The sequence below is a fragment of the Mycetomoellerius zeteki genome, unplaced genomic scaffold (assembly GCF_001594055.1).
Source record: "Mycetomoellerius zeteki isolate Tzet28-1 unplaced genomic scaffold, Tzet1.0 scaffold113, whole genome shotgun sequence".
In the NCBI taxonomy this organism is placed as follows: domain Eukaryota; kingdom Metazoa; phylum Arthropoda; class Insecta; order Hymenoptera; family Formicidae; genus Mycetomoellerius; species Mycetomoellerius zeteki.
Window position 1 is genome coordinate 831,944 of NW_017256051.1, and position 11,032 is coordinate 842,975.

The 11,032-nt window shown below is 29.8% G+C and overlaps 1 protein-coding gene across 2 annotated transcripts in view; it reads right to left on the minus strand.

The window, feature by feature from the left end:
- Positions 1-7,473: 7,473 nt before the first annotated feature.
- Shmt (serine hydroxymethyl transferase) overlaps positions 7,474-11,032 on the minus strand; it is an 8,626-nt gene continuing 5,067 nt past the window's right edge. Inside the window, exons 1-6 of one of the 2 annotated variants that reach the window (XM_018455207.1) lie at positions 10,049-10,193; positions 9,641-9,834; positions 9,345-9,556; positions 8,940-9,264; positions 8,344-8,843; positions 7,474-7,747 (exon numbers count right to left, since the gene is read on the minus strand). In XM_018455207.1, the coding sequence (XP_018310709.1) occupies positions 7,581-7,747; positions 8,344-8,843; positions 8,940-9,264; positions 9,345-9,556; positions 9,641-9,831 (1,395 nt within the window). In that variant the 5' untranslated portion in view covers positions 9,832-9,834; positions 10,049-10,193 and the 3' untranslated portion in view covers positions 7,474-7,580. Of the gene's footprint in view, positions 7,748-8,343; positions 8,844-8,939; positions 9,265-9,344; positions 9,557-9,640; positions 9,835-10,048; positions 10,194-11,032 lie in introns of those variants that run through there. The other variant, XM_018455198.1, reaches the window with a different exon arrangement.

The following is an 11,032-nucleotide window of genomic DNA, read 5'->3' on the forward strand; positions in this document are numbered from 1 at the left end:
CATAAATCTTAATAAATAAAAATCTTCACAGCATTAATAAATAAAAGTAATATAATGTTGTGCTGTGTATTAAAATGAAAATAGACAGCATTCAACTAATAAATTTAGCTTTGTAACAAATATATCTCTAGAAACACATATAAGTATATCGAGTATTCTTCATTATATTTTGTCTACTACATTATCGAAATTATTTAAAGTAAATCTTAATATTTATGATAATGATAAATCGTTATGTTGACATATTCGTCTTATAATCGAACAAGTCTACATTTTTTAATTAATCTATAAAAATTGATGTATATTAATTTGATGGTGATCAATAGATAACATTAATATCAATTATACATTTGATATTAATTTTGGAATGTATACTATCGTTTTAAAATGGATACTCTAGATGTGAATATCACATCAGTCAGATCATGTGTGGGATAGTAGTATTTTGAAGAATTAATTTATATATTATATTTGTATAAATTACTTAAAAAATATAATAACAAATAACGATTACCCGATATATTACTCTAACAACTCCCCCTTTGTGTATCCAATAGAAATATTTAATTTAATAGTCGTGAGTTATGTGAAATGTGCGAACATGCTAGCCATCATGTTCCTAATTAAATATACTATTTCACAACACAATGGATTATTGATATTTGCAACATTAATTAGTTCTAAATTGTATTACATAATATTTTTTAGTATGAAATACTTTTCTATCTCAGTATATTCATGCAATAGTTTTATATTGCAAATGCCAAGGAAAAAATTATAAATCCGTTAAAATTTTTATGGATGTAATTACAATATCAATTTAACAGTATATATTATAAAGAAATGACAAAATCAATGATTGTAAACAATTATAAGTAATATGTTGTGAAATATATAGCAAAATTAATGAAATAATATTAAGCAAATTAGAAAAAATCGATTTTGTTTATGTTTAATATTGTGTTGTACAAATAAAAAACGATAAACTTAAGAATGAGATCAGATATATAAAATAAGATACGTGTAGTGCACGTGTGCATGTGTATGTATGTGTATGTGTATATTCATTCATTCATTTACGTTTTATCAAGAAATACCTATGCAGCTTTTGTTATAGAAATATTTTATTTAGTAATTCAATATAGAAAAAAAGATTGCAATATTTTCTCGTAAAAAGGATATGTTGTTTTCCATTTTACGTTAACATGAAACTTGCACATTGTGTTCATACATATACAGGGTGACCATTAGGAGCGTGTCTAAACTAAATAGTTATTATTACTCTAAATAGTTATTATTACTTTGCAACAAGTAGACCAAACAAAACAATTGAAATGCCGTTTTGTAGAGGAAACTTATCAATTTCATTTGAGCTTTGTACAAGTCGTAATAAATATGGATCTAAAAAAGATTCAACCAAAAGTACAAGGGAAACCTTGCATCAAATTCTGATTTTATGAATCTTTGTATGATTTTAATGAAACTTTATATATATATATACATGTATATATAGATTATGTAAATAGATTTTTAGAAATTTAGAAAATATTAGTTAGTGTCGAAAAATAGTTTAGAATAAAATCACTTTTTATAGATAAAACAGTTTTTAGCTTTTTTCATTATATCTCAAAAACTATTTAAGATATAAAAAAATGTGTTATACCAAAATTTTATATAAAATTACTTTCATTCACGTTAATAATATTTTTAAAAAATAATTTTAAAAAAATTTTAATTTTTGAATCTTTCTTCAATGATTAATGCTGCCACCCGTAAACTGGCTTGTATAATGAATTAAATGAAATTGATAAATTTTTTTTTTTCTCTACAAAATAACGTTTTATTTGTTTTGTTCAGCTTGTTGCAAAATATAATAATAATCGTTTAGTTTTGATACAATCCTAATAATCACTCTGTACATTACAAATCCATATTTTGCGCCATTTCGCGAATTATAATACAAAGCAGAATGCCAAAAATTGCCTAACGTGTTGCAAGTCAAAATAGGTGTCATTCGAAAGATCTCGATGAGCAGAGCAAAGTAACTCGAAGAACGCACCTAACAACTTTGTGCTCATTGAAAACTTCGATCTATTCATCGAGACCTTTCGAATGACACTTGTTTTGACCTGCAACACGTTAGGCTATTTTCCATGGACTTTGGGCATCCTCCAATGCAAAGCCGAAAAATGTAACAATAACTTAAAAAATATGTATTAATAAATTTTATTGTTCCCCTATGCGGTTACAAAGAATGTCTATTATATCATCGTGCCTATATAGAATTGTGATACAGTCAATATAAAATCAGTATGTTATGATACACTTCACTCTACACTACATATATTAAATTTATATTGTAATCGAAAAATCTATCAGAAAAATCACAAACTAATTCACTTTTCTGCCTACTTATGCACACATATACACACACACACACACACACACACACACACACACGTGCGCACACATTCTCATTCATTCACTTTTATATCCTATCTAGTCTTATCTATAAATCTATAAAATAAATAATAGTAAAATATAATTTTTCTTCGTGCCTGAAACATATGATAGATCAATGAAAAATTGTTTAAACTCTTATTTGAAAAACTTTATCCTAGACTTTCTCAAGTAAGAGTAGTTTGGATAATTTTTTCTTAATTCTCCATATCATTCCACGTCAAATCGGGCACCAAAAAAAATCAAAATTTTAAATTTTTTTGAAAATTTTCACATACCTTCTACATATAAAAAAATGAGACGTGTTCGGGGAAAAAAATTTTTTTAATATTTTCACGAAGTTACGCTTACCTTTAAGTTTCAAGAATTGACGAAAAACGTGGCTCGTGTGTATATTCAAATGATTGTATCGCCGAAATGATAAGTCATACGAAAAAAATGCAAGAGATCAGTTTTAAAAATTATAAATTGTTCTATTTTTTTGTTATTTTTAAATATACATTTGTTTTGAATAAATATTTTTTTTATTGTTTATAATTTTTAAATCATCAACTCACCAACTTATAGTTTCTGATAAAAATTCATCATATTCGCTCTTCAATTCTGAAATAATTCTGAAAATTTCAAAATGAAACTCGAATGGATTGTATATTTTAAAAATTCTTTAAGATACCGCGTGGCATACTAACGTGCGGCACAAGGCATCGTCATCGCACTTACGCAAAACAGGCATTATAGAAATAGCACAAAGAAAGTAAAGTGAAAGAAGCATAACACAAATATAAATTATTAAAATACATGTATTTTTATTGTTTTAATATATTTACAATAGTCGACCTAGAAGCTGATGATGTTGTTTTTATTTCTATTTTTCCGTGTTTTCTTGGAATGAATGAATGATGTTTTAAAGTACCAGGAATCATTTTTGCGCTTTTCGAAAACGATCTTCCAGTTCAAGTATTTCAGTTTTGTATTCTTCAATAGAAAAAAATTTTGTATTAATATAATATTTACGATGTTTTTGTTAACCCACAGGAAAAATTTTTCAGGTGTATTTATTAGATCGTTCACATTCTGCAAACTGGCCTTTGCTGCTAATCTTTTGATAACGCCTCGTAGATCGTCGCAAGGTCCTTTCCCATGCGATGTAGCGAAAAAATGGCATTCTGCCATTACATTAAAATCACGTTTATGATAATAAAGATTTGCAAAATTCTTTTTATTTTTATATTGCGCACCCGATCCGTCCGAAAAGTAAAAAATTTTGTTCAAATTATCGAATTTTTCATTTAAGAAAGCAATGAGGCTACGTTGAAATAAATAAACAGCCATTGTATCGTGTTTTAAGCAGTCTGAAATTGTGACGAAATTAATAAAGTGTTTTTTTCCGTTTTCTTTGTAATAAATTGCGAATGGGTAGATAGTGACTTGATCATTGTTTCAATGAATGCCTTGAATTGCATCTTGCAGTACAAATGCACAATTTTCTAACAAATCGCAAATGACTACACATTCTCCAGGTTGCAATTCGTTTTCTTTCTGGGTTAAAAAGTTGCTTTGTTGTTTTGCAATGTATGAATGAGTCAATAAACGTTTCAGTTTCTCTGAAAACTTTTCTAAAAACTCTTCGGTATTTGATTGTATAGTTTCCAGTGAAGTTCGATCAACTGTAACCCACTGTCGATATAAAATTTTATCCACCATTTTTTCATTAAATACCTCTTTTAATTTTTCAATGAGATCATCGCAATCCGGACACTTCTCGCATTTCCGAAGAAAACACCGAACTGTTGGTGGTTTACAAATTATTTGTGCAAGACAATCATTGTAAGTCTTTAATTGTATAGAATTACTTGTTAGCTTCGTTAGTTGTGCACCATTGATCATTAATTTCACATTTTCATGTATACAACACACGCAAATAGAGTGAGTTCCACTAGCACCAGCTAATATACACCACTTGGGTCTTAAAGAAGCAAACTTTGAAAATTGTACTTTCAAGTGCGGATTTATCTCTTTGAACCGAAAAAAGCTTCTTTCAAATTGCACAAAATTAGCCTTTTTGTTCTTTCATTTCATGACTTATTTCCTGGGATTCGTAAAATTTTATGACCTCTGCTACAACGTTTTTGTCAAGATTTTTGCCTGATTTAGGATTTGGGGATGAAAGAATTCCTTTGTCTTCAACCAATTGTTTTGCCACTTGAATTATGTGATTAGTTGCATCAAAATTTTTCTGAATTTTTCAAAAAACCAGTGTGCAAAAATTGTCAAGATTTTTAATCGAAACTGTTTATCCGTTGAATTTTTATATTCCTTCTTCAGTTTGTCTATAATAGAAATTTCCTTTTCTTCTTCGAGATTTTCTTCCATATCGTCATTTTCAATGTAAAATATTTCCTTGTTTATTGCATTAATAATTTTTTGTTGCTTTATTCCGAAGTACTTCTTTTGTAATAATTTTTGTTTGATAATTGGTGACCCTTTTAAATACATCAAACTTTCATTTAATTTTGCAAGTTTTTCAGTACCAGATGACACAGAATAGTCACTATCCGTAATATGACTTGTGGAAGATTCACATTGTGATATTACCGAACTTTTTTCCGATATTATTGATTCACTACTTTCTACGTCAGGAATTTTACCAACTTTTTGACGACAAGCGTCACAAATCTTCAATACTTCTTCTGGTGATATAGTCAACTTCAATTTCCTTCGTTGTTTAAATGTGACCTGGCATAAATTTTTCATTTGCTTTTTTCCGTGATTACATATCTTGAAAGGATTACAACACGAATCGTAACGTTTAAAACAACGCGCATTTTAGACCTTTATGTATTTATTTTTTAAGTTACTTTACTTTTACTTTTTCCGAACTTTTTCGAAAGTTAATTTATTATAAGTAACTATTTATTAACCTATTAAAGCCCTTTGATAGACCGGTAGATATAGCAGAAATATTAATATTAGGATTAGATCATTACATCAAAAGATGATTATTAGTGAAATAAACTTTTTTCAATTTTTTAAACAATTATTGTTTAAGTAATTTGTTATTATACAAAATGCAAAAATATAATAGCGCCAATCGATAGTAGGGATCGTAGTAATCGATAGTATTACACAATTTTTATTCTCGCCCAGTTTGTTATGAATGATAAATAAATAATACTTGTTTAAACAATGTTTAAATCTCGGAGTACTTATTTTTTCTTAGACACTTCGAACACTTTCAAAGTACTTCTTTGCGAATTGAAAAACTATTTTGCACCTTCAATTGACAAAACTAATACTGACGATGAGAGACCCCAAAAGACCCTTTGTAAACAAGGTTGCTTGGCGATGCATAAAACATCTGCCGTCGTCGCGCTCACCGCTCCACCCAGTGAGAAATCGATGTCGATTCGACGTCGAAATCATCGAATCGACGTCGATTCCATTGTCATTTCTCACTGGGCAGCCCATGCATTGGAACGCCGCCGCGCCGCACGGTGTGTGTGTGTGTGAGTGTTGATCTTAAAAAATTTATTATCTATATAATCCATTCGAGTTCCATTTGGAAATTTTCAGGATTATTTCAGAATTGAAGAGCGAATATGATGAATTATTTTTTGAAACTATAAGTTGGTGAGTTGACAATTAAAAATGCATTTAAAAATGATAAACGATAACAAAAATATTAAACAAAAATATTAAAAACAAATGTGTATTTAAAAAAAACCAAAAAATAGAATAATTTATAATCTTTAAAATTGATCTCTTGCAATTTTTTCGTTCGACTTACCGTTTCGGCGGTACAATCATTTGAATATATACACACGAGCCACGTTTTTCATCAATTCTTGAAACTTAAAAGTAAGCATAACTTCGTGAAAACATTTAAAAAAACTTTTTTCCCAAAACACGTGTCTCATTTTTTTATGTCTAGAATACATCTAAAAATTTTAAAAGAATCGGAATCTTCGATTTTTTTTTTATCAAAAAGTGTCCGGTTTGACGTGGAATGATCGATATATATTTCATACTACGAAGATATTTATATTTTACTATTATTTACTTTACAGATTTACTTATAATAATGATAATATTTATTTATAAAATATTGAAATTCCCATTTTTTATTAATAAACCCCACACTCCCTCTCTCTCTCTCTCCTCCTCCCTCCCTCCCCCCTCAATTCACACATCGTTGCATATTTGGAATATATATATATATGTATATATATATTCTGAACATATTCCGCAAAATTATAATTTTTTCAGAAATCGTAAGTCCAGACTGTGTCCGGAAGTTCCTGAATTAATTTTTAAATGAAATTATACTGTCAAAAACATTTTATTTATTTTCACTCTGAAGCCCAATTTTAGAGGCTTACTTTACAAGCGAAATACTGCGTTATTTATATTCTTTCTCATGTGATGTAATTCTTATTTACAAGTTAATGTAATTCTGCCACGTTCTTCTATCGGCGGGGATGCGTAAGAGACCGAGGCCAGTTGCCACAGTTTTTTACTAATAATTTTTAAGAAAAAGTGGATGTAAGATTTTGAAACACTATATACATTACAATGTAACCCTACGTTATAATATATCTCTTAGGTATTAAAACAATATTACTCTTGAATACATCACATCATATAAATAAGTTATTTAATTTTTAATAAAGTTGCGAAAATGTAACAATTAATACTTGTACTCGAGATTAAACGTCACACGTTCCAGGTTTGCCAGTAACATATTTTTTACGGATAAAAGATAATACAATTTTTATTTTAATGCCAGTTCTATATTTTGGGAAATAATTACAGTGTTGATATTTTTGAAATAATTATTGAATCATGAAATATATACGTAATTTGTTTTCATACTATAGTTTTTATACGAAAAACAAAAAATCATATCCTATATACATTTATATGAAATATTATAGAGTAAATATATTCTCTAAAAATGTATCGATCTAAAGAGATTAAAATTGACTGAAGTAACGCGTTATTTCTATTCTCTGCCCATAAAAAAATATAAAAATAATCAAAAAATATATAATTAATGGGGCAATAAAAATTTATGAAGTATTTACATTGAACAGTTGAACTGTAAGTATGTTTCATAATGCTTAATAAGTTTCATGACCAGGGATCGAAAACTGCCTCGAAAAAATTTCCACTTCCTCTTTTAAAGCTGCAATCTTTGTTTTAATATTTTCATCGGTACTTAATACTCTCTTGAAATCAATTAGTTTCGGTCCAGAGATAGCAGTCACTTCCTTAGAAAGTTTCAATCCTATAAAGAAACAGTATATTGAATTTATTATATATAGTCTCATATATTATATACATTTAACTCCTCCTCGCCCCCCCCCCCCCCAAATGTTGAATTTTAAAGGCACAATCGATTTTTTTATTGTAAATTTTGTTAAATAAATTTATAAAATAAAAATAAAATAAGTAAAAACTCGTTAAATATTTCACATGTAAGAATTTTTTTCAGACTTTTATATGTATAATTCGGAACAATATAAAAATCTCTGAAGTTTGAAGATCTAGATTATGAACGAAGGAAAATTTTACATTACCGACAGAGAATTAACTTACAGTGTCTAACTCGTTGGCGCTCAGAAACTATTCTTGTGATATAAAAATGTCGCAAAAATAACAATGCAAATTATAATATCCTAGAGCGTGTTCAGATTCTCATTCGAGTACTCCCTGAATATAATGTCATCCTTATTTAACGTTCGGTAAACAATAAAGATGAAGTGATATCTGGGTGGCAGTCGAATAGGAATCTGAACATAGCTCTAGTGATTTAGTGACTGAAGTCATTGAGCACTAACGAGTTTTTGCGAAGTTCAAATGTTTATCTAAGTAATACAATACCTCTGTCTATAAAGTCCACAACCTTGTCGATGTCTTTCTCGACTAAGCCGCGAGTGGTGAGTGCAGGAGTTCCTAAACGGATACCACTAGGATTAAATGCACTTTTGTCACCGGGAACAGTATTCTTATTACAGGCGATAGAAATGTCTTCCAAAATCTTTTCTGCCTTCGAGCCAGTTATCCCCGAGGATCGTAGATCTACCAACAACATATGGACGTCCGTGCCATTGGTACTGATGTTATAACCACGCTCTTGCAAACCGGTGCATAATCTCTTCGCGTTAATCACTATTTGCTTCTGATACTCGAGGAATTCCGGTGTTTTCACTTGTTTCATAGCTGTAGCTATACCGGCGATAGCGTGATTGTGGGGACCACCTTGAAGACCCGGAAAAACTGCTTGATTTATTCTACTCTCTATGTCATACATAATCTTCTTGCCGTCCTTCGTGACGCTTCGAACGCCTTTTCGGAAGAAAATAATGCCAGCACGCGGTCCTCTGAAAAATTGAATAGACAAGATTTCTCGTCATTATTTTAATTACTACGATGGGAGAAATGCTTACTATAAAAATTGTCAAGACATTGTTTTATACCGTAAAGTTTTATGTGTAGTTGTCGAAACAACGTCACTAAATTCGAAAGGACTGGGTATTAATCCGGTAACGACCAATCCGGAGACGTGAGCCATGTCGCTAAAAAGATAAGCGTTATTCTCGTCAGCAATTTCACGGAAACGTTTGTAGTTCAGACATCTACTGTAGCAGGAGACTCCAGCGATGATGATTTTCGGCTTGAATAATCTGGCATGTTCCGCGAGTCCGTCATAATCGATCAAGCCACTTGCAGGATCAACTTTGTACGGCATCGATTCGAAGAAGATGGACGTAGCGGAGATTTTCTTGTTTGCCGTGAAGAAACCTATAATGCACAAACACAATTTATTGAACAGTCTATCTAACATATATTGTGCAATATTTATTCGATTTATTTGCATTTACCGTGAGTAAGATGGCCACCATCGGGTAAATCTAAGCCCATTATACGTTCGTGAGGCTCCAATAGGCCGGTGTACACTGCAAAATTCGCTGGACTTCCCGAATAAGGTTGTACGTTGCAACCCCATTGCTCAGGATCTAGATTAAAGGCTTCTAAGGCGCGTTTCTGCGCCAGCAATTCGATTTCATCGATGAATTCATTTCCACCGTAGTATCTGCGGGTACAATAAAAATAAAAAATGTCATTCCTGAACGAGTGAATTCTCGTAAAAGAAACATGACGTGAAACGCAATTTCACCTTTGACCAGGCAATCCTTCGCTGTACTTATTGTGTAAACATGAACTCAGACATTGAAGTACACTGAGAGACGTAAAGTTTTCACTCGCGATCAGTTCCAGTCCTGATTCCTGTCGTTTCTTTTCCTTCTTCATCAATTCGAAAAGCTCGGGATCGCTCTCCCAAATATTTTTATTGAGTATCGCTGCCATGCTCTGTCAACAATTATAACAATTTTTAGTTTATATTTTTAACTAATTTTAATCATTTATATATTAAATTTGAATTGTATTTATTTAATATATATAATTAATATCTATTAATATCACATTATGTAAATATAGCTATAAAATTGCAACTATTATTTAAGTAATAATAATTAACTATATGTTAAACATTTGCAATATTGTTTTCTCGATCTGATGATACCTTGCGAAAGGAAATTAAATTGGAATTGTAGGAGAAATTCGATATGACGCGCACTTTTTTTTAATTTAAAGAAAGGCGAACGTGCTTCGATGGTAATCCGATGTAATGTAACAATCCAAGTAACACAACAAGTCATGATAACATCAAAATGACCTCAAAACGACATCCCTTGTTAGTTGTGTTAGGGGCTCCGCACAATAAAAGGAATAGAGAACAGAGAACAGAGAATAAGAATTTTAACCTATCAGAAATTATGTATTGTGGAATACACAGTTTCTGATAAATTGAAATTCTTATTTTCTGTTTTCTGTTCCCTGTTCCTTTTATTGTGCGGAGCCCCTTACTTGGGAAATAATGTATATGTATCTATATATAGCTTATACTTCAGTGAAAGTCATACTTCCAATGATAACCCCACGCGTGATGTAATTACAGTGTGATAAACATGTTATGTGTAATAGTGCAATAATTATTTTGATCGAACATAATTCGTTTATCGACATTTTGTAAATAATGGAAAATAATCTTTTTGTGCGACTGATGCACGATTGAATAAAATCATCTTTTCTTTTTAATTAAATTAAATTAAAATTAATGGCCTTTTTTTTAGTTTAGAGTATTAACGAAATATTTATATTTAAAGAAAAAATTTTAATGAATTTCTGCATCAGATTAAGATTTCTGAAAATTTTATTTTATTTAATATCCCTATAAGCGCAAAATGTTCCTAGAATGTTACATGAATATTATTAAAAAAAATTAAAATAATGTTATAATATTTCGAAAATATCATAAATATTTTTTTAATATTACAGGAGTATTCTATAGAGATTATATGTCCACTTATATAATAAACCTAGGTATTATATTTTAATATTCCTGAAACATTATTAAAATATTAATAAATATTAATTATTTTTAATTTTGTGCAATTTGAATTCACAATCCAGTAACGAAAAGTTCTTATCAGTCTATGCTGCATCT